At 36.7% G+C, this 25,329-nt stretch overlaps 1 protein-coding gene across 7 annotated transcripts in view; it reads right to left on the bottom strand.

Annotated features, from left to right (window-relative positions):
- The window catches only part of ZNF385D (zinc finger protein 385D), an 863,057-nt gene that overhangs the window by 71,684 nt on the left and 766,044 nt on the right, over positions 1 to 25,329 (bottom strand). For all 7 annotated transcript variants that reach the window (XM_027587443.2, XM_027587447.2, XM_027587446.2 and 4 more), the window contains one exon: positions 6,998 to 7,160. In XM_027587443.2, coding sequence (XP_027443244.1) covers positions 6,998 to 7,160 — 163 coding nt within the window. The remainder of the gene's footprint in view (positions 1 to 6,997; positions 7,161 to 25,329) is intronic.

Below are 25,329 nucleotides of genomic sequence, written 5' to 3'. Positions count from 1 at the left end.
AGCCAGGAGGGGCATTTATACACCACTGCATCAGATCTTTAAGTGCTGATAGAAATGTGTCCCTTTTCAAATGACTTTATATTTCTTCTTAAATTTCAACAGAGCTATGGATTCATAAGCCACAAAAATGTTTGTTTCTCTGCTTAAAGAAAATGGGCAATGCTGATTATGAAAACCTGGTGTAGTGGGATATTTCAGGGGTGGGTATGAAAGATAAAATCTTGTATATAAATAAATGTGTTAAATAGTTATATTTATATATAATATGTACTACACTCTATCATATATACTAATATATAATACAATATCAAAGATACATAGCTTTCTGATATCAAGCCCAGCTTGTATTTTGTTATTATTTTCAACATTTGGGACATTTGTTTGAAGACTATGTCAAGAAAAACAAACTTTTCCCATCTTCCTTATGAAAACAGAACAGAGCTAATTCCCACTTGTCCTCCATTAAAAACTGTGTACCTATTTCCTAAATGACATTGGGATTAGTGTTTCCTAACAAATGAGTCATCTACCACTTCTATTTCCAGTTTACAATTCTCATGATTTGGCTTCTACATAAATGGAAGGGGGAAAAGAAATGTTTGTGCTTAGCTTTGCCTGGAACTGGGCCAATTGTAAACAGCTGGCTCTAGAGGGTAATTCTCAGGAAAGAACCCAGAAAGGAAAGAACCCAGATTTTGTGACTTTACAACTGATTGACTTTCCCAAAGAAGCTTTGTTTCCTGATATATTTCAGTCACTGGCCATCATTTTACAAAGTAAATCTTTTTTATCATTAGAAAATATTTTCTTTATCACTCCAAGTGCCTGACCAAATAATGTGAATTCAAATAAACACTTAGAGTCAATTATTAACCCAGAGCAAATAAATACTCCTTTGCATTCCTAGAGCTTCTCAAAAATAGATTCAAAAACATTTCAGTCTCAGCACCTTTGAGTCAGATGAACACGATATCCCCGGATTATAATTTTAAATTTTAAAAAAAGAGAAAGAGAGGAAAAAATGGATACAAAAGAAGACTAAATCATAAGGATGAATAGTGCAAATTCAAATAACACAGTGGCTTTATCTGATGAATATATTTGCAATTCACTGAGACTTGATAAAGAGAAGTATGTACTAGAACCAGAAGAAATGTTCTCAGATCTTACCAGTTAGATGACTAAGGTATGTCTATATACTCAATGTATAGGCTAATTAACTCTTGATCTTTAAGTGCTGATAGAAATGTGTCCCTTTTCAAATGACTTTATATTTCTTCTTAAATTTCAACAGAGTTATGGATTCATAAGGTAGTCACAGGAGGGGACATTAGAAATGTCAAGGTATTCCTTACCTGTGCAACTAGAGAACCTCAAAACAAATAAGCAAACAAACTTCAGGGGTTAGACTTGATGACCTTTATGAAAACTCTGAAATTTGATGACTAATATCTCAGAATTCTTTAGATTAATGAGAACCTTTGTTCTTCCATGGAGTCATGCAACAAATATAAAAGTCTAAAGCTTTGCTATGCTCCTCCCTTCAAAGAACAAAAACACAAAGCTGGCTGCTTCAAGTTTTAAAACTTCTTATTTATATTTTATATAAATAGTACTCTGTAAAAAAAATAAACAGATTAATCAAGTATATACCCTCAATGAATATGTCATCTAGCAATAGGAGGAGGTAAAGATATAAAAATTATATCTTTTTTTAAAGATTTTTATTTATTTATTTATTTAACAGAGATAGAGAGAGAGCACAAGTAGGCAGAGTGGCAGACAGAGGGAGAGGGAGAAGCAGGCTCCCCGCCGAGCAGGGAGCCCGATGCGGGGCTTGATCCCAGGACCCTGGGTTCATGACCTGAGCAGAAGGCAGACGCTTAACCGACTGAGCCACCCAGGCGTCCCTAAAAATTATATCTTAAGATAGGGTAGTTAGGTATGGATTCTTATGGGATTTGAGATGCAGAGAGAAGAGAAAAGTGATATACTTTTAAGAGAGAAATTTAGAAGAACAGTAAGACAGAAAATGAAGGTGAGACAGAAAAATAAGGTGTGTTTCTAGTGGAGAATATTGCAGGTGAGCAGCAGAAGAGAAGTTTGGAAAGGTAGGTTGTGGTCAAACCACAGAGGACCATGAGGCTCAGCATGAAGATAAACTGAAGGTTTCTGAATGAGTAGGTGCTATGATCTGCCCTGTAGAGTATAAACAGACAGGAGAATGAAGAACATGGTTGTCAAGGGACAAGAATGGAGACAGCTGGACTTGCCTGGGAGGCTAGGGCAATTGTATGAGCAAGGCACAGACTTGTACGAGGCCAGAATGAGGGTAGTAACCAAAAGGGAATGAGTAAAGGATGGGAGGGGAGTGGATTCTAGCACCTGAATAGACATATGGACTGAGATAGAAGAGGCAGAGACACCTAGAAAGTTTCAACTCTGTGAAGTTCAGGATCAAAACTGAAACTAGGAAAGACAGGATGGAGACAAAGTTGGGGATGGTAGGGAAGGTTAGGCTTTTTTCTTTCTTTCTTTCTCTTTCCTTCTTTCTTTCTTTCCTTCTTTCCTTCCTTCTTTCTTTCTTTCTTTCTTTCTTTCTTTCTTTCTTTCTTTCTTTCTTTCTTTCTTTCTTTCTTTTTCTTTCTTTCTCTTTCTCTCTTTCTTTCATTCTTTCTTTTCTTTTTTTTTTTTTTAACCTGTAAAACAGAAGTGCTGACAAGCCACCCAAGTTAGTGACGAATAAGTCATGGAATGTCAGGTTAGGTTTTAGGCTAGAAATGAGGAATGCTGAGACATCTAGGCACAAGTGATGGTTAAAGCCATGGAGGAATGCTGTGTTACTGTTCACCAATTTCTGCTTCCCCTCCCTGGAGGAGATTATTCTTCCCTGCCCATGATAATCAAGCTTGACCATGGAACTTGACAAAGTAAAGTGAGAAGAATATTAGATGTCCCTTCCATTAAGAAGCTTTGAGAGCCTATTGATTCACAATCTTTTTTCTCCCCCTGCTATAGAATTGGTAATGTCCAGCTAGTGACTCCTTCATTAGCCTAGCCTGCAGTTAAATTAACCTGGAAGAAAACCACAGCTAATATGTAGTGTGAGGGAGAAATAATTAGTTGTTGTAAAAGCCACTAGGATTTGGAGGTTGTTTATGACTGCAGTATAAACTAGCCTAACTTAACTGATAGACCATGGGAATGAATAAGATTACCCAAAAAGGAAAACTAAAGAAAGATCATAAGATGACCAAGCCTGGGACTTAATTCTATGATTGTGAATTTGTCATTTCACAGGAGGAAGAATGAGCTACATTTGCTAAGTTACTTTGGGAATACTTCTTAATTTGTCTCATTACTTCTTCTGGGTAAAAAAACCTCACATTTAAAAAAAAAAAAAACCTTGCTAGATGAGACAAAATCATTCTGGCCATATTTGGAAATGTTTGCTTTTTGAATTATTCTCTAATGATTAGCAACCATTCTTATGTACCAACAATTCTGAGTGCTTATTTTTAAAAATATTATTTTTGTCTGGAAATTTTTCTTTGTGTAAATTCACTAACCTAGCACTCTTCATTAGATCATGAGAAATAAAATTATGCTTTAATGTTAGGGAGTCTCATCCTGCCTAGAGGTAGGGGAACTAGGCTTTCTGTGAGCAGTTGGTGGTTGATCACTGAATATTATCTTTTGCTCACCACGCCAGCAGGCAGAATGACATAAGCAATGACAAAAAAAAAAAATCCCAAAATTATAGTTCATGAATAAGAGCTTACCCTGCAGATCATGTAGACATATTTGTTATCCTAAGGCAGCAATTAAAACCCATAATATATGATTTAGGAATTTAAGAGAAATGGTCAGTCAAAATTATTTTTATCAAGTAGATATGCAGTGAAACTTTGTTCATTATGACTATTCTACTTCCTGTATTTTAGAGAATCCCAGGAAAGCCTCCAAATCAATGTTCTAATTCAAGTCCACACCACTTCTTGTCCTTTTCGCTACTGTCGTCCACTCTTCTTTAAGGTGCTCATCTATCAAATCGTTGTATACTTAGCCTTCTTAATAGCAGTTAGCTTTTTTATATAGCTGGATTATTTTCATTAAGAATGATTTTATAAAACTAGTAAAATGTGATTTAATGCATCTATATCTTTTATGTATGGATAAGTCCAGGAATCACAAAACAACCTTGTGTATTAAGCAGTAGAGTTAAAATTTTTTTTGTTAAAACATACATGATCTTTGGTTCTAGAGTCTTATCTCTCTCTCCTTCTGCCTCCAAGTATTTAACTATTCTAGGAAACTAGCTCAAAGACCCATCTTGTTTTCAGGGTTGTACTTCTTCCTAATCAATATGAAGAAGCAGACAGTAATAAAAAGGACAAGTAATAGTTTTAAGAAAATTCCAATTTGTCAGCGTAGGTGCATCTGATTTATATTGCAATACAAACGGGTAAGAAGGCTATAAAATGACAGGAGGTTTCCTGGGCTACTTCTCATGGGTAGTTTTGTGGAAATCCCAATTTAAGGACAGAATTCAGCTTAAAAACTTCTAGCGAGTGTGTTGAAATTGTTAGTCTTTCAACCTATATGACTTTTTTTCCTGGGTATAGTTTCCCATGGATTAGGAAGGCAATGTACTTCTGATGCTCATAACGTTCTTCCTTTGGCTTTAGGATATTTATACTAAGTTTACAGACTTTGCTATCCTTTCTGTCCTTCTGGAATTTTCTTAGCTTCATCTTGAAAGGGTATGTCACCATTTCAACACCATTCCAACCATTAGATAAGTGCTGGCCTCTCTGCTAAGAATCTGTTTATTTTACGTAGGTTCTCGCCACACCCCAATCCAAAACCTATTTCCATTTAACTTCTGAAAGGACAGAACCTTCATGACTGCCATCCTTTCCAAACGAATTTCTGACTGAGGCATGGAGGTATGTATTCATAACTCATTTATTATTCTAGTTTCCTAGGATAGTTAAGTACCTGGAGGCAGAAGGAGAGAGAGATAAGACTCTAGAATCAAAGATCATGTATTTTTTAACGATAAAAAATTTAACCCTACTGCTTAATATGCAAGGTTGTTTTGTGATTCCTGGACTATCCATACATAAATGATACAGATGCATTAAATCACACTTCCCTAATTTTACAAAATCATTCTTAATAAAAATAACCCAGAGACAACACACATGGGAGCCTTTCCTAACCGAAGTTAGCAGTTTTACCCATCATGTACAAATATATTTTTAAATGATGAGAAACCTCAATTTAACAGGGTTTGTTTTTTTTTGTTTTTTTTTTTGCATTTTAAGAGGATTCGAGGTAACCCAAATAGCTATTGATAAGAATATCTAAGAACAGAGAAGACTGGGGACAAGCAAAAACTTTACATCAAACCCCATCTCTTTATATCAAACTAATTTCTTTGTTCTTCCTACCTACTATCTTTTTGCAAAAAAAAAAAAAAAATCTTTATGGAAAATATGGCTTTAGGGATCCCAATTTGTACCCTGATAACTAGGAGCAGAAATTACACTCACCTGCTTCATTACTGCTCATTCCCCTACAGCCACCAAAATAAGGCAGTGAATTTTCAGTTAATAGAGAAAAAAATTAATGCTTTCTTGATAAGGTTTTACATCTGAATTAATAAGATGGCATAATCCAGTTCTTGCTCTGGATACCAAAGAATTGAACACGACAAGCACTTTTTTTTCCCTGTAGTATGTTGTGACACAAAATTGGATGAATCAGAGAGCCAAAGAAGTGAAAGAAAATACAGCGATTTAATAGATATTTTACTCAGTACCTACACCATACTAGACCAGGGTACAAAGATGACAGTTGCACTCAGCCTCAGAGGGGACATGGGGATCTCAGGGAGTGTGGGGCATAATGCATCTACCAATAATATACTTCGGTAAAGGACATGACATGTGTCATGGGAACTCAGAGCGAATATCATTATTCCTTACAGATTCACATAGAAGCAAGCATCTCTCCAGAACATCTGAGGAACATATATGTGTCTAATCGATGCCACCATGTGTAATAAAGTTGCTTTAATCTGTTCTATTTGTTCACTGTAGCATTTTACATTTTCATCAGTTATGGCTGGAAGATTCTCTTCTACTTAAGATATTACTATTGATGATGATATAAATGCTTCCTGACCATTGTCATTTGTAGGGATTAGAAAACAACCGACATGTACCAGCCATGGTGTTCTAGAAATTAATTTATTAAAGATACATCTATGAATCACACAGGACCTCTTTTTATGTAAATATTGAGGACCAATGGTCTTATATTTAAAAATGCCAGCTTCGGGAAACCCCACTGGTTTCCCCTGCCATGAATAAACTGGTTGCTTGCAGGAGCTATCCCAAGAGGCCATTCAGAGGCCATTATTTCACTGTGAAGACTCTGTTTAAAAGAATAATTGGCATCGATAACACTTACCTGTGTATGCAGAGGGAAGGTTACGCAGCCGTAACAAGCCCATAATCACACAGCCACTACTTAAAACAACGCAGGGTTTGGGATTTATGAGAATAAGTCCTGTCAGTAATAAAGCCCTTATCGGGGCCTTCTCGATTCATTTGGCATCCGCTGCCGTGTACTCACAGTCAAATCTGCCATGTGGTTATAGGCTAAGGTGCTGCATACAAGACAAATGATACCCACTGAAAAGATTTACTTCTCAAAAACATGGCTTCAAGTGCCTTTATGCTTTCGTGTTCCTCTAAAACAGCCACAGGACCATTTCAAATGTAAAATCTGCAATATAACTAGTGATTATCTTAAACAGTTGCTTAAGGGGATTGGAAAAATGAGGAGAAACAATTACCATTACGCAGAGAGATGGATCGAGCATGAATCAATGCGCAGGAACATAAGGAAACAGACATGGGGCTGGACAAGGGAAGGGACCCCCAAACAACGATGATGACAACAACAACAAAGATCATCGCTTAACCTGTTTTGTCAGAGCTGGTATTGATGGTATTGGTAGTGATGGAGGTGAAGGTAGTCTTTGCGCTGTCCTTGGCAGTTACAGATTTCTGCTTATTTTTCATGGCTTCCAGTGCTTTGAGCTTCTTGGCATGTTTCGTGCCTTTGTAGTGGGCCGCAGCCTGGCTCTACAAAGGAGAACAAAATGAACCATGCAATCAGGCTCATTTCTAAACTGGCATTCTCTGTATTACTGCAAATACAGACTTCCTTTCAATAATAGGTACCATTCAAGCTAATTCTGGCAGTGGCCAAACAGTAGGGCTCTATTTAGAATGATGCTAGAAAGCAATGGGAATCAACTTCTGAAACCTCGGGACCGAAGGAAGAAATATTCTATCGTTTCTCTTAAGAGAAATGTAGCTGAACACTAACACGTTGACAACATTTTCTTGGGGAATGGGGAAAAAAAAAAGAATCTATACCCATATTGCTTTTGTTCTGCCACAGAAGATGCTGGGCTCCCAAAGATTAACAAGGGCCCCAGAAAAGAGTAACTCTCTTGGCTCAGGAAATGTGTTTTCTCTTTCTACAATATATCTTATTAATATGATCCCCGACAGGTGTCTACAAGGAAAAGTTCACATATAACAAGGGAAGTGGGCACCCTGGAGACTAAGATTGAAGCTCGAGAGTTCAAAAGCAAATGCACTAAGTCCAGATGAAGTACACAGAAGTTGGGCAATTTCCTGATCCTTTCTTTCTCCTCACTTCCTACAGAGGTAGCCTGAGAAATTCAACGGAGTGGCATTCCTTAAACACGTGGGTCTTTCATGCCCTAGTCCATTGTCAGGAGGCTCCAGTGTGTTTTGACTGCTTAACGGGGCCAATACTATTCTTTTATCCATGACTTCTGAGATTTGAACAGTAATATACATTTTTCCAAGTTTACATTTTCTTAACACAATTTTGTTGTTGTTGTTCTTACTAGAGACATACTAATTGAGATAGAAAATCATTTTAAAGAATTCTGTGTTTATTAATGTTCACTGGAAGAAAAGAAGACTTGGTGGCTTGGGGTGGGATGGGAGTGGGCAGGGAGATTCTTAGATCAGATTCTTAGATCAGCTCAAAACCCTTAAAAAGTCTCACAAAGAAGAAATCTCAGTGGAGGACTATATCGGTTAGACTACCTACCACTTCCCACGACTTATTTAAACTCCATGTTCTGGCTCCATTTTGCCAGAAAAAATAATAACCACACTGTCCTCTTTGTCATAGCAATGGTGGGTAGGTAGGGTTGCAGTATAATATCTTTTTATAAATAGATAAATAAATAATCCACACCTTCATTTGCATCATTCTGACAAGTATTCTCAAAGGACTAGGTACCCTTATTGAAAGAACACTGGACAAGGAAATTATATTAGAAACAGTCTGAACAGAGAGGACATTCATGCATCAGTTACAAGTTTTCCAACAACACATAACATCAAAAGACAGTGTGAGCCAAAACGTGAAGTTAAGACTTGCTATAGTTAACTGAAAAACCAGTGATAAATTGGATTGGGTTGATTCTACATAAAGAATGCCACTTTGATGGACAGAGTTGCATCCCCTTTTTTCCTGCTTAGTTCTCCTTTTTAATAAATCAAGTCCTTTGGCCCTATCTTTTGAGGGCAATATGCTATAGTCAATTAAATCCACAATATAGACAGTCATCTTTTCTAGGCAGCTGGCTACGTACTTTCCTGTAAAGCGAAGTCCCTCTCTTCTCTCTGTCAGCATTCCTACCCTTGACATAGAAGTAAATGTTTTATATATAATACACATTAAAAGACAGGGTTTAGTTTAACAATGCTATCTGCACTTATACCTCCAAAATATACATTTTAAGATTCCTAGCAAGTCTTCATCCTCAGTAGTATTTCAAATCAGACAAGACTTTGTTTTAACACACCATAGGACCAGGTGAATGTCGCTATTTTGGATATTTGGAAACTAACTCCAAAAAAAACCCCTGCACGTGAAGAAAGTACTTATATCCCCAAAATGTTCTCTGCACAGGTACAGCTAAGCCAATGCTTTCAACCAGTGAAATGGCTCAGGGAGTCATGAGGAGAAGGGGGTGACAGAGTGAGCAATAGTTGGTGGTGGGCTCCCAAGTGAGACACCTGATCCATTAAAAACATGATAAAAAATGCATACTCACTTGAATACTTGAATAATAGTCCCAAAGCATCTTGATAAAATTATTTCAATTAAAAATTATCTGACTTAAAAAAAAAGGTAACTAAGCCTTTTCTAAATTTGAAAACAAAAAAACAAAACAAACAAAAAAAACAAATGAAGATCCAAAGTGCTATGGAAAGATCAGGACATGTAAAATTTAGGGGAAAGATAAAGTATAGAGGGGTTGACTGCCCTGGAGGTGACCAATGTGATTATGATGATGAAGGGCATATGTGTTGGGGGAGGAGGTGGACATACAGGTTGGAAACTGAATGTAAACACATAACCCTTTCTGGATATTTTACATTTCCTTTGTCATAGACCTTTATTTAATGTTTGTAGAATTTATTGTACTGCTCTTGGATTATACTGATATAAATTTTTCTAGTCTATGCATGTTGACCCCATAACTTCTGATCCATCTTGATACAGGTGTGTTGTATAAAGGTATGTTCCTTGTGTAAAGGAAGTACACCCAGCGAGCTCTCTTTACCCCTTTTGGCCACTTCCTGGACTGAATAAATTATTCAGCCCCATCTAATATTTCTGTAACTATAGACAAAGCTGGAGTCGCTGGGAGTTTTTTTAAAAAAAGCAGTAGTTGGTCAGAGATATTTCTTTGGGACTCAGCTGCTTTTCCTTTGGGTAGAGAGGCGCTGGATGCACCTTACCACCCCACATTCCCTCTGGGGTTGTTTCTATTATTAGCCATTCTCTGAATCAAGTCACTCCCAGAAGCCTGGGAACCATCAGACACAAGCAAACATTATTTTTTCACAAGAATGGTTTCAAGGTTAAATAAGTGTACTATTTCATTGCGGCACATTTCAGCATTCTGTATTTTAAAACTGAAACAGAATCAGATGATCACAGTATACACAGAAGTGAGCAGAACAATAGATATGGGGCTTTGACAACTTCTTTTTAAATAATGAGTGTAGTATTAGGGTACTGTATAATAAACATCACTACTACCGACCTTGAAATAGCACATGACAGCATGAAATCTAACAAGTGTCATCCCAGAGGCGAGTGCTGACATTAAAGATATGCACACGCATTCCTGTAGAATAGAATGACGCCACTTTAAATGTCATCACCACATCCCAGTCATCAGTAGCCAGTCAGACTTTCTCATCTTCAAATTTTATCTTCAGTATTTCAAAATGGCTTCAAGTTTAAATGCAACTGAAGTCCCAAAGTAGAAAAAAATAATTGTCAAATGGCCAAAATTGGGAGAGGAATCTCATTCCTTTGAAACACACGTATACACATTTATTTTACTGATCGAAGTGGGAGGCCAATTGATAAATCACTTTTATCTTATGAAACTCACTGAATAATTTTATGTTAATATTCATCTATCATTTTATCTCATTAGCACCAATACATTGTACATTTTTACTCTACCTCTCTTTAATATGAGGTGTCTTAATATGATTTTTAAAAACTAAGTTTATTGTTAGCACACACATCTAGTTCCCATAACCAGCTAGTTTTCATGAACACATATCATTTCAAAAGGAACATGGTAGTCTTTGTTAGTTTGTGATATCAATGTAATTTTGCCACATATGAAATTGCATTAAAATTAAATGAAAGGTAACATATTAAAGGGTAACATCAGAAAAAGAAAGGTATCATATTAAAAGGTAACATCAGAAAAAGAAAGAGTAGTTATTAGAGAAGTTGTAATCCTTTTTGAGGAGGGGAGAGATAATACTTGAGCCAGAGGAATTTTTTCTTCCTTCCCTTTCCTTCCTTCCTTCCTTCCTTCCTTCCTTCCTTCCTTCCTTCCTTCCTTTCTTCCCTTTCTCTCTCCCTCTTTCTTTCTTTCTAAGAAATTATCTGATATTTTTAATTTTAGCTTAGATTATTGTTTTAGAGATAAAGAGGAAAATAAAGTGATAAAACATGATATAATATCCTAAACTCTAAAACACTTACTTTAGATTTACATTTTAGGAATTACTAAAAATTACTTCAGGGAGAAGTTCAACATTTTTATTTATCTATGTACAGTTGTTTTTATGTTGTATATATTCATTCAAATGTAATACTGAGGCAGTGTTTACAGACTCAGCCCTATAGGTTAGGGCCAGTGTGCATTTTAAATTGATCAGCAGCTGGGGTGCGTGGGTGGCTCAGTTGGTTAAGCGACTGCCTTTGGCTCAGGTCATGATCCTGGAGTCCTGGGATCGAGTCCCACATCGGGCTCCCTGCTCAGCAGGGAGCCTGCTTCTCCCTCTGACCCTCCCCCCTCTCATGCTCTCTCTCCCTCTCATTCTCTTTCTCAAATAAATAAATAAAATCTTTAAAAAAAATAAATTGGTCAGCAGCTTATTAAATACTTTGAATATCACTTTTGTATAATATACCAATCCTTAATGTATCTTAATTCTTTTATTATCAAATCTCAGCTTCATTTAACACTGATATAAATAAAGAATTAGTTCTCAAAGTGTGGTCCCCAGACCAGTATCAGCAGCAGCAGCTGGGATCTTGCTATAAATGCAAATTCTCACCGTCCATCCCAGACTACTAAATCAGAAACAATGGAGCTGGGGGGCTTAGCAATGTGGGCTTTACAACCTCTCCAGGTGCTTATAATGCATACTAACGCTTCAGAACCACTCATCTTAAATGTGTTAGAGCATTTTCTTCAAAGATGGCCCCTTCTTTAATAAATAGCCAAAGTTTAGATTTTTTAAAAAGATTTATTTGTTTAATTTTAGAGGGGCGGGGAAAGGCAGAGGGAAAGAATCTCATGTAGACCCTTCCTGAGTGTGGAGCCCAAGGAGGATGCAGGGCTCAATCTCAGGACCCTGAGATCTGACCTGAGATGAAGTCAAAAGTCGGTCACATATCCAACTGCGACACCCAGGCGCCCCTTAAGTCTAGATTTTTTAAGATTAATATTTAATCATTTAACATTTACTAAATGTGAACAATGGGTATCACCCAAGAAAAAACAAAAGCTTCTTTCCTTAAAAACAAGTCATAACAAGAAATTAAAAAAATAACTGATACACAGGTAGTTGGGGAACTTCTATCAAAGAGGGATGGATGCAAAAGAGCAAATCAACCTTAGTAACCTCCAAACAATTCTAAAACCCCATAGAAGTGCTTCCCAAGTCCTTGAAATTTTCTCTTTCCAGTTTTTACCTTTTCTTTTCAAGCTAATTATTGTTGCAGCATGACCTTCTGACCCCATTATTTTACCTTTATATTGAATGCTTTGCTATGATTTATTTTTCCGGGGTCTAGGGACATCCCCAGCTCTATGAAAAAAATAAATAAAAATCAAGCCCTGTGCACAACACTTAAAACATTCCTATAACAAGTACCTAGTCCACTATTTTACATGCATCAAACTGACTTAGTGTTAGTCATGTCTAGCTTCTTTTCTTATGTACTTTGGGCTCTTTTACCAAGGGAAACTTCTAGCCAGCAGACAAAAAAAGACAACTCTGGTAAGCTAAGAGAGTGCTTCCTCTGTTACTCCGTTTAACAAAATATTTGAAGAAGAAACTTAAAAGACAGAATAGTTCATTGTTTTTACACTTACCTTACTGCTGTGGATACATGTACCTTTCAAATTCTCTTACATAATGGAGAAAATGACGCAATATAGGTATTTTTATCGCTTAATTACACGTCCCATAAAGAATATTTAATAATTTATTTCAACACTTGATTGTGTAGTTAACATCTAAGTAGATGACTGCATTATGAATAAAAATGAAAATTCCCTTGCACTGAGTCCCAAAGTGAAAAACATGATTCAATTAAGAGTGTTCTCTGAGCTCAAGTGATTGATGCCTTACTTTAAATGTGTTCCTGTCTTCCGTACTTTTCAATACAGAAATGAACAGTAAGAGTCACAGGAATAGAAAAAAAATAGAACAAAAGAGATAATGCCACAAGATTAGAGTGATTTTTATACACCACCACTATCCACTGGAAGAAAGAAATTCTAAATAAACAAAGAAAAAGAAAAGGGGCATGTCACAGTTTCTCAGATACATTAGGTAACTATTTGATTTTTTACAAGAAAAGAAAATACCTTTTCACTAAGTACTTATGTAGTTGTGAAAAAAGTAATCTAGATGGACTCACTTATCTTTTCAAAGTCTCTCAATGCATCTACAAACTTCAGGACTTTTAAACGATAAGTATTTAATGTTTTCAAGTATTTAATGTGAGTGCTAATGTACAGGACTTATTTGAGCGGGAGAAGCTAATCTGAGAGGTCCTGCCTGGTTCCTGCTGTGAAACCACTGTTTTTGTGTATTTGGAATCCAGACAGCTGCCTCACTGACCTCTCGTGGTGGGGTCCTGACTGGGGGACACTGGCTCACCATGGGCTCTGGTATGTATGTATGATGTACGTATGGAATGTATATGATGTGATGAAGCCAAAAGAAACATCTGGTTTTGCCTAAATTTGGTCAATATTGATGGGAGCTTTTTGTAAGCCCGATCCTTCTAATGAGTTTTAACTCTAGTGATATAATCACAAACATGTTTTGTATGGAACTAAGAGAAATCAGAAAACCACTTTGTCTAACTACTCAATCGGTGTTCGGTATCCTTTCACAATGCCCATAGCTTAACACTCTGCTCAGTGTGTGATTGTCAGGTACCACTTAAAATGAGGGGGGGTTTAGAAATGTTGAATCTAATTATATGGGAGGGTCAAGTTGTCATAGGTATTGGTATCAGTAACAGAGAAAAACGGCTTTATTTCCCGGCAGGGTATGCATGCTTCCTCTAAATAACCCCCAACTTCCTCCTCCAGGCAACCTACCTGCCCCCTGGCACAACCCCACAGTCCTGACCCTCACGGTCACCACGTCTGCTCTCTATAGAGAACAACTGTTTGCAGTGTAGCTCAAGGAGGCATAGCCTTCCCTTTTATTCTCTTAAGGATAATACCACAAGAAGAAATAATTTTCAGGCCTTTGCGTGACTGCTTCCCTCTGTCTGGAGAACCATTACTTGTTTGGCAGAAATCTACTCATCACGTTTCACCTGCTCCATGGAGTCCAGGGTAGGTCTGCGTTATAACACTTATGTCACTGCCATAAAAAGGGTTAAGTGTCTGTTTCTTCTAATAGGGAATGAATCTCTGAACAGAGAGAGAAAGACCTGGTGTTACTCATCATTCTGTCCCTAGAACCTAGTATGGATCTCTAAATAGGTGCCTATTAAATGCACGTTGAATTAATTTCACATTTTGATTTTAAAATGGAAATATGCATATGGTGTCTCAATGGATTTTGTATGTGAACAGGGTTCAACTTAATTCTCTGCCATTCTTTGGCACTCTGCCTTATCTGTTGAACACACTTTAGGGAATTTTTATGGCGCTTAATGCTGGAAAAGCATCTGGCACAAACACAAACTATTATTTTTTCTCAGGGAGAAAGCTTATCATCAACCACAAATTGTGCTATTTACAGGAGCTCTCTTTGCATGGAATGTAGCAAAGGAATAATATGGAGACTGTTTCACTTTTTAAAAACTTTGATAAATAACTAACAAGTTTTTTAATCTCGGAAATGAACTATTCCAGTGATGACTCGCAATTTAAGATTTCTCTGAAAGACTAAATTCTTATGTAAGAATTTTCAGTACTTGGAGAATGCTATTTCTCTGTTAACACTATTTTTAAGCTTTCAAAATGGAATATTTTATGCTCTAAAACAATACAGGGAAATTATGACATCATTAACCCACGTTCCTCCCTGAAAGCCCACATAATAATATATATCTTGTATTTGCTGAAAAAAGAGCACCTTCCATGGGGAAAAATTATCAAATTCCCTACTTTTCCACAAACCAAGGAAGGGCTTCCCTCTATAATTTTGTAGCAATTCTAATCTCTAATTCATAAATTTGAGAATTGTTCTGATCACAACTTTAATGAACTTGTCCCAAAGATGACCTCTAAGATATGCAATTGTTAATAAGATTCATTGGGTTCACAAAATAACTATTTATATTTGAGATAGATATTTTATCAGTGTTAAGAATCAAAACAGTTTTCTGAAGTACTTTGACTCTACTGGGAAAAGATGAAGAGTGAGATGACAAATAACCTCAAGAACTTAAACCCTTATAGGCATAATCAACCTGTATTCCAGCTGCAGTCCATTCATTCACAAAGGACTCACAGAACTGTAGCCAGACATTATCGTAGTAATGGGAATAGAGCAGAGACAAGTCAGACTGATAAATTACATTTACATATCTTCTCTATAAAAAAAAATACCAAAGACAAAGTAAAAAGGTTTGAAAAAATATGAAAAATACTTGTAAATCCTACTGCAAAGAGGTTAAACTTCATATTACATAAAGAATATCTAGAAAATCAGGAAGAAAAAAACAACAATGATTAGAAAAATTGGCAAAGCCTTCATGCAATTCAATGAGATAAATTATCTCAAAGTACCTAAGGTTTCTTGGGATGGAACGGGGGCTCAATAATGAGAATAAATGGCCATTTTTTGGTCAAAATAAAAGAAAGTTAGTGTTCATCTGTTTAAATCAATTTGGTGCCTAGGTAAGAATTCTGGAAATAGAAAAAAAAACTGAATAAATTGTTATTTTGTGGAAATTGTGGGTTTAGAAAAAAGAGAGAAGAAAATACTTTTAAGTAAGAGAAGTTATGCCAACTGAACCCCACTTCAAGACATTCCTTTGACCAAAGAGGTCTGAGGTAAGAGAATTTGTGGGCAAAACCCAGCAAAATCACCCAGCTTCCCAAATGATGGTCTCTTGGACTTAGGAAACTATTTGGTGGACAGAAAACACTGTTTGTTGTTGTTGTTTTTAATTTCATATAACCAAAGTTGCAGGAGGAAATGGCTTTGGCCTTGGATTAACTTTTGGAGGAAGGGTGAGCCAGGAAGAGATAGTGGCAATGACTCTAGAAGACGGAGTTACCTGGGCATGCGTAAATGCCCGATACCTTGTTATGCCAAAATTTCTAGAAAGTATTTATTTTCCCTGATTGGCCAGGGGGTGCATGAGTTATGTTAGCAACTCTAATCCCATGAGTTTAGTGCTTAGACAAAACTTCCACAAATGGTGAGGTGTTAATAGCACAGCGTTCCCCTTGAGCAATCAGTAGTCCTTGGCAGAATTCTGGTCAGAGGGTTTTTTTTCCTGAATGATACTTGGAGGAAGAGCTCAGTGTGTCATGAATGCATCTCCTGATCCTGCTGTTCCTCTACACAGTGGATGTTTGTATGAGGCATTTATGGAATGCTCATCTGTGCCAGGTAGTCTGTTAAAGGCTTTATATGAACATTCTCACTCATTCCTTGCAAAGACCTATGAGGGAATTATACACTCACTATGAGCATTTTATGAATGGAGAGACAGAAAGTTAGAGCCACTCAACCACATAGTAAGGGCAATGCAGGGTGTGCACCTATCTGTGTCACTCCAAAGACCACGCGCACAGTCTTGCTGCCAGTCCCAAAGAGACTGGAACATGGAGAACCTTATTACATAACTTCATAGTGGCTCACCTTGCAAAGGACATAAGTAAGGCTAAATAGTGCATAGATATTAAGCTCATGAATAAGAAATTATTCTTGATTTTTGTGGCCATTAATTCAAATAATTTCACTCATTGTCTGTGTTAGGCCCATGCTTTAGATACTATTATTAGCATCATTCTGAGGGTCTACCTAGTTCAGCTCTTTCCATACCAGCTCCAACAAAGCAATGCTGATGTTCTAAACATAGTATGGAAAACTATGTGATGTTTGCTTATATCCCCGAATGTGAAGGCTTCAGGCATCAGGAAATATCACTGGGCACCAGTCAGCTCTTGCACAGAGAGCCTTGTAGCCTTGGTTAAAGATTATATTTTTTACTCTTTGTTCAAAAGAAAGGCTGCTTGACAGTTTTATGATACGCAAAAAACACAAACATTTTGCATTTCTGTGAGCTCACTCTGGCAGGGGCAAAGAACACTGGATAGGAGGAGGAGGGCCAGAGTGGGAAAGGAGCAGAGGGGCAGATTTCTATTGCAGTGGCCCAAGGAAGAGATCGCCATTGCTAAGAATTAGATGCTGAAAGCAAAAACAGAGAGAGAAGTGTGCACAGATTTGCTTAATATGTGAGTTAAAAATGTCAAAAATTGATGATGAACTTTGAGAGGTGGTCTCAAATATGCCTCATGGATTTCTGCTTCTTGCAAACACATGACTGGAGGTTCCATCCCTAGAACTGTTGATGGTGAAAGAGGTCCAAATGTTTGGGGAAAGAGCAAGAGTCCGGTTGGGATATGTTGAGTTCACGAGTCTTTAAAACATCCAAGTAAAGTGTGGGTTCTGCAGTTAGCTATGTGGTCTGGAGCTGAGAGATGAAATCTAGGCTGGAGCTAAACTGGGGAGTTATCAGAAACAGATGGTAACTGAAGCCACTGGGAATTGCCATTTGAAAGGCAAATAAAAGATTTTTTCCTGTTTAACCACTGAAACACAATCCTTAATCAGCTGCAACATTTGAATGAGTGAACGAAGACTCTGGCTGATAGTGTATGGGATAACATATTTCCAAATTCTTCATTGAGCTAAAGTATACTTCATCACTTAGCTTCAAAAAAAGTCTTTCCTTAAAGTGCTTAAAATCTTCAAGTTTCAGCCACAGAATGAATCATTCCTTTTTTAATCTTCACACCAACATGTTAACTAGAAATAAATGACACGTTTCTCTCTGCTATATAGAATATCATATCTCAGCATTTGGTCTCTAGAGGCTTGATTCATAAGGATAAAAGTTCTATCACTAGAGCAGGAAATGAGGATTGGTAAAGTCCAACAGTTGAAGGCTAAAATGAGTGGCCTCCAGACATGGCGGTAAGTTGTTCTTTCAGTTAAAATTGTAGTGGATAGAATTAGCCATTTACAGAAATCTTATTAAAGGGTAAGTCAAAAGCAACAAGGCAGGATGGGACTACTAATCAAGGGCTGAGTAAATGTAAGCGAGAACTGTGCTTAATGAATATTATTAACATGTCTGAAGTAAGACCATCTTAGTTGAATAGGTCTCACCCTGGCATCTGGAAAAAGGGAATTTAAAGATTAACTTTATCGAGATTTCTTTCTTTCCTCCTGATAAATGTGGGTGAAAAACCAAACCAAACCAAAAACCTAACACTATCTGTCTCTATCTATTATGACCAAAGGAGAAAGGGTTTATTCTGTAAGTCATGTTTTATAAATTTGTACACATGTAACATTTAAAAGTCAATAATTATAAAATTTAAGTACTTTCTGGCTTGCACATGTGAAGAAATAAAAGCCCACAACTTCATGAGATTACTAAGTTTAAGATCTTTATCTACATTTTTTCAATATATTCAAATGTTAATTTTCAATTTTTGAACAGACCTTTAATTTTGATGCTTTGGGGGATGTAGAGGACTGCTTCTGACATTTTTTTTTTTCCCTAATAGTATTTGTGATTAGTACTAAGAAAAGTTAAAAAAGTGTTCTCTAAATAAGACATTCAAACTTTGACTTTGTAAATATTAAGAAATTTCTAACCATTGGATTTTCTATAGTATTATCTGAACCCCCAAACTGTCTGAATTTACCAGGGTCAAGACAAAATTAATAAGCATCTATATTTTCATGACAGGTTGGAATATTTGGATCCAATTTTAAATACAGGAGTTGTTTTAAGTGATGCTTGTTAATATCACTGCTTCCAGTGCTTAAACCAGCAAGTGATTCCCCTCTTGGGCATACATTAACAATTTACTTTTTGCAGACAAGTGCACAAATATGATTAGCTTTTACAAATTGCTCTTTATTCTGTTACTAGTAATTTTTACATTATTACAGTGTAAACAGATGCTATTTTCCACCACATATGCAGCTGTAATGAGCTAATTTAATGTATTAAAACAACAAAAGAACTTCAAGAATGAGTCAATGATTCAAGATGCATGGAAACCGAGAGAAAAATCAAGCATGAAGTTTGCAAAAATTGTTCCAAAATTCAGCTTTCAATAAGGAATTGTGGAGCCCCTGTTCTTTGCGGTTGTTTAGCCAAAGCTGTGTTTTAACCTTCGCATGGGAAGTCCTGCTATCTTCCAAGTGGAAGGGTTCCATAGGCTCCTTCACTCATTGTGCTCCCATTTCCTGAAAGGCTATTAGTGTCACTCCTTAAGGTTGAAGATTACATTTACTTATTTGTTTATCTGTTCATTTAAATATTTATGTATTCAACAAGTATTTATGCTGTGGGGCATTCCAAATATAGATAGGCATTATGGGAAGTAGATCAAGAAAAGGAGATGAAGAAGAGGTAGCAATGAAAATAGGATAAAACCCTGAAGAATCTGGTATCACGGGAAACAGAGAGATAACAGCTTCTGGAAGGGAATGGTTATCAGTACTGACTGCTGCTGCCATATCAGATAAAAGGAGAGCATGGAGGGGCGCCTGGGTGGCTCAGTCGGTTAAGCATCTGACTCTTGATTTCGGCCCAGGTTGTGATCCTGGGGTTGTAAGATCGAGTCCGGTGATGGATAGGGAGTACGCTTCAAATTCTCTCCCTCTGTCCCTCGCCCTGCTTGTTTTTTCTTTCTCTCTCCCTCTCAAATAAATAAATGAAGAAATATTAAAAAACAAAAAAAGGAGAGCATGGAAGTGTCCACTGGATTTTACAACATATATATTGTTGGTAACTGTAATACAGTATAGGATAATTTAATGCTTAATCAATTGATTGGAACAATGGATTTTGGGACGGTCTGGATTGCGTGAAGTTTCTGAATGCTTGGTCATGGAGTTGCCAATTTAAGTGTTTCCAGATGCAAACCTTGTCATCTGACACTATCATGCTGAACTGAGCACTATTATCTAATTCTACTAATACATGTTTCCATATTATAAGTGGATATCTGGAAATAGACCTGCATTTTGAATCTATCATTCATAAAAGCACAAAGATGAGTTAATATTTTCAATAACATCAATGAGTTATTTTAAAATACTTTCACTTTTTTTAACAAATCCCTTGGAGTAGAAAAACTTTTATTTTTTATTTTATTTTTTTAAAGATTTTATTTATTTATTTGACAGAGAGAGAGCAAGAGAGGGAACACAAGCAGGGGGAGTGGGAGAGGGAGAAGAAGGCTTCTCGTGGAGCAGGGAGCCCGATGTGGGGCTCCATCCCAGGACCCTGGGATCATGACCTGAGCCAAAGGCAGACGCTTAATGACTGAGCCACCCAGGTGCCCCTGGAGTAGAAAATCTTAAAAGTTTAAATAAAGAGAAGGGATGATGTAAAATAACCTATAAATAAACCATCTAGTATTAATCCTTTCCGATTTTCAGGGATTGTTTTTTTCTATCAGTAGGTATATAGTAGATGCTCAATATCTATTTGTTGAACAATGATTATATATTATTATGCAAAAAATGAGATCACATTCCTTACTGTTACATAAAATATTCAGTTACTAACACATCTTCAGATTTCTGTATTTGATCAAGATTGTTTCATTCACACCCTCATGATGATTGCCACTCTTAGGGAAAGATGATGTAGTTTGGTGTTGCAAACAACGAGTTAGCGAAGTGAAGGCAAAACTCCCTACTAGTCTCCTAGGTTTATTCATGTATCCAACTTAAACCATTTTACCATTTCACCTGAAATTTTTCCTATCCCTAAAATAGAGCAATGGTGCAAATGGTTATAATCAGGTTCCTGAGTAAAATGATTTATTTGTTACTTTGAAAGCAAATTTTTAGATAAAGATTAAATAAGGGTCTAGTCTTACTTATTCATAGAAATATTACATGTAGGCTTTCCTCTATAGATTAGTATTTTAAATTGGCTACCCTCTGGTCTTCAGCATCCTCCATGTCTGCAGTGGCCATAACTTGCTACATCACCAAAACAACAGGGAACAGAGGTGCCTGACAACCAGAAATGCTCAGTGCAGAAGGATTAGTAAAAGAGAAATAAACATCTATGTTCTCAAGTCTCTCTAGTTTAAGTTCTATTTGTTACAGCAGCTTGGCATGAATATAACTAATCAAATCCTTCCCACAGATTTTCAGGTGAGGAACAAAGAACATAAAAGTGCCCTGCTAGTGGTGCCTGGGTGGCTCAGTCAGTTAAGCGTCTGCCTTGGGCTCAGGTTGTGATCTACAGGTCCTGGGATCAAGCCCCGTGTCTGGGCTTCCTGCTCAGCAGGGAGTCTACTTCTTTCTCTCTCTCACTCTCTCTGCCTCCCCCCGCTCATGTTCTCTCTCTCTCAAATAAGTAAAAATCTTTTAAAAAAGTGCCCTGATAATAATAATAGTAACTACCAAGTATTTGCCAACGAATATATTCTATGTACTACTGAACAGATTTTACCTAAAGTTCACAGTTTCTCTCAAAATTAGATCTTATTTTATTCATGTCACAGATGAGGAAACTGAACTTCATAATGTCTAAGTGACCTGCCCAAGGTCCATAAGGAGCAAGCCAGAGAGGAAACATTTAAAGCCAAATATTCCTGTCTCCAAAACTCATGATCCTTCCAATACAACAGCAAGAATTTTTCAAATAGTTCTGTCTTTAATGCAGATATTTAGGAAAATGAAAAAATATGTATATAACCAGAAGGGGAGAAAAGATTAAAAATTTTAAAAAAAAGTCCTTTCTGATAGATTTCCTACTTTCTCCTATACCCTTACCATAAAAACATATTTTTTTTAATATACTGTCCGCTTTCTGGGGCACAGTGTCAGGTACTCATAGAAGAAATGTATTTCTTCTTCCTTGGCAAACCGGCAGATTACACTTCTCTTATACCTAAGTGGCTATGAGGTGGAGTGATAGACAATGAGTGTGAATGTAAGTGACCTGTAATTATGTCCAGCCTCAGTTTACTAAAACTTCCCAAGCATAGTTTTCCAGGTTCTTTCCCCTTCTGCCTGTTGGATGCAAACAAGCTTAGCCACATTGGAAGCCACACACTAAAGATGTTGAAACCACAAGATGAAAGCGTCTGGATTTCTGAATCTCCACTTGGAAGAGATGTGCCAATGGATGGAGTGCACAAATATTGGGTATTACATAGGAAAATTTAAAATATCTATTATTAGAGCTATTATACATCCTTAAGAGAGATTTATTTATTTATTTATTTATTTATTTATTTATTTATTTGAGAGAGAGTGCGAGTATGGGGAGGGGTAGAGGGTGAGGGAGAGAATCTCAAGCTGACTCTGCACGGAGCTCAGAGCCGGACACAGGGCTCCATCTCACAACCCCTAGATCATGACCTGAACTGAAATCAAAAGTTGGATGTTTAACTGACTGAGCCACCCAGGCACCCCTACAACTATACATCTTTTGACTGATTTACACAACAGCCAGAGTTACATTAAACTAACAAATGCATATACTGTCTTATCATGTTTTAAGTCTGGATAAACATAGGGCTCCCAGCCAAGGAAAAGAAGAGCCAGTGTATGAGCAGGTAGACACAATTAAGTTTGCAAATTTATTTTTTTAACTAATCTTTGACTAAATGAGGACCAAAGTACTCTGAAAATCTGCATGTTAAGTGATTTTTTAAAGAAGCAAGAATGTGATGTATCTTTCTTTGGGCCTCTTTGGGTATTTCTTTGGATAGCCGAGAGTAAAGAAAGACCCAAAAATGGTGTTAAACCATAAATTGGACAGACCCAAATCACCCTTTCTATATATTTCCTTATCAATTCTTACTAAATCAATATTATTCTGGTATGATTGGCATACCCAGTTTCCTCAAATGCTCTACCTGAAACCAAAGTTGGAACCATGACTGAGGGTCTTCTCAGACTTTTCATTGAAGCCAGGTAATATGTTCTTACCACAGGGCGATGGAATCTCAGTTTCTCATATCCTATTTGATTTTGACAGAATAAATCAAAAGATCCTGCTCTTTCCTAGAAAGTCCTGCAAGTGACTGATGAAACTCCCCAAAATTTTAACATCAAACACTTCAAAAATAAGTACTCCTTTTATTTCAGGAACCCTTCAAATCCACAGCTTTTTATGTGTCTTCATTTTTCCTGGCTGTCCTTTCTCATCACACACTTAGAAAGCTTAAAACAAAATAAAATAATTTACTCGTGCCTTTTAAAAAGAAATCTTTTCAGCAGACACCAAGTTAATCTTGTAATTCTTTTTTCAATCTTACATAAATTTAATCTATAGACCTTAAGTTCCTTTTGGAAACATCCATTCATTTTCACTATCTTCAAGTGAAGAACATAAGAAACAATGCCTCACAATAGGTGTGTAATTGCAAAAAAAAAAAAAGTACATAAAACTTTGTATAAATGTTACTATAACCCAGAAGATCACGGTCCCAGGTCTATAAGCTAAGCATTAGGCATAAGCTTTACTTTAAGTAAGTGGAATGAAACTAAGTTTGGATTACATGGTTCTGAATTTAAAATTTGGCTTTCCACTCAGGGACTATGTGACTTTAAGCAAACTACTGTTCTCCAAACCTCAGTGTCTTCATTTGCAAAATTACTGTAGGAAAGGCTGTTCTTTATTTTGTGAGGATCAAATTAGAGAAGCAAAACTTCAGTGCCTGGAATAAAAACTAAATTTAAAAGAATTCTGGAGTCTCCATCCTGGTATTTGATTAACTTACTTTTCATTACATTAGAACCCTTTTGTGGAAGGCAGAGCTTTTTCTATGTCCAACTCTCAGACTTAACCCCGTTTGGGAAACTCAACTAACTGCCCCCATCAGCTCCAAGCTATACTAATGGAAGGAGAGAATATTAGTAGTCTTAGTAAGGTAAAAAAAAAAAAAAAAGATGATAATGTTTTCATAATAACTTAGAAAAATTATGCTAAAATAGACCCTCAGCACGAGGAAAAAAATGTTTGTTTTATGGGTATTTCATCCTAAGGAACTTGAGAAACCTACGTACCCCTTCCAAAGCCCAGAAGATGCAAGATCTAAAAAGTTGCCCTTCCTTGCTGCAGATACAGCTAAAGGAAAACCAAATGGAAGCCAATGATGGAGTCAACTCTGGGGGAAATGCAGAGAACAACTTGTCAGCGTGTTAGTAGACCAAGAGAATGGTAAAATAGGAAATGAAGATTCGGAGATGAGGGAGGAAGGAATCCCCAATTCCATCCAAAGGGACTAATGGATCATTTTAGAGACTGACAGATGATTAGACAGGAAAGGAAAATTAATTTATGAACATGTGTAGTCATCTAATAAATATATGATTTCCTTACTGGCAAGGGGCTAGATCTTCCCAACCTAATATTATGGCTGCATTATAGCTCTAACACAGCTACGTTCTTAAAAGTTGTTGCAAAGAAATCATTCTTACTTGTACGTAACGTGGAACAGAAGATCTGCTTACTCCTGGAAAGAGGCGGGAAAACGATCCCCAACTTTTTGATGCCAGTTCAACCCCCTTCTGATGTTTAGTGGGAACTTTCTTTGGGACCCTTAGGACTCAAAAGGTACCTTATAGTTAAAACAATATATGCCACCGTCATGGTACATTTTAAAGAAATAGGAAACAAACTATATAGTGTTTTGGGAACATTCCTTTTTCTCCCTCAAATATTTTAATTCTTGTTAAAATTCCTTGGAAAGACATTCTTGGTTTATTGTTTTTCTTTTAACTTTGGGTGGGAAAATAAAGTGTTTTTGTTGTTGTTCATTTTTATTTTTTATTTATTTACTTATTTTTAATTTATTTTATATTTATTTTATTTTTTAACGTTTCTTCTCATAACTTTATTATTTTAAGTTTCTATTTTACTTCCAGTTATCTTACAATGTTATATTAGTTTCAGGTGCACAATATAGTGATTCACCACTTCCACACATCGCTCTGTGCTCATCACAAGTGCCCTCCTTAATCTCCATTGTCTATTTCACAACCCCCCCCCCCAACTGCCTCCCTTCTGGTAACCATCAGAATTGTCCTTTGTTTTTCATTAAATGCCAGCTTGATGACCAGCACACTTAGTTTCAACTCCTCTCTCTCATTTGCTCTATAATTCAGATCCATGTCACATTTTCCCAAGACCTTTCGAGAAAACGGCGGCTTTTTGTGGTGACTA

The sequence above is a fragment of the Zalophus californianus genome, chromosome 1 (assembly GCF_009762305.2).
Source record: "Zalophus californianus isolate mZalCal1 chromosome 1, mZalCal1.pri.v2, whole genome shotgun sequence".
Taxonomy (NCBI): Eukaryota; Metazoa; Chordata; class Mammalia; order Carnivora; family Otariidae; genus Zalophus; species Zalophus californianus.
The sequence above is the reverse complement of the archived record's forward strand: the minus strand, read 5'-3'. Positions and strand labels throughout refer to the sequence as shown.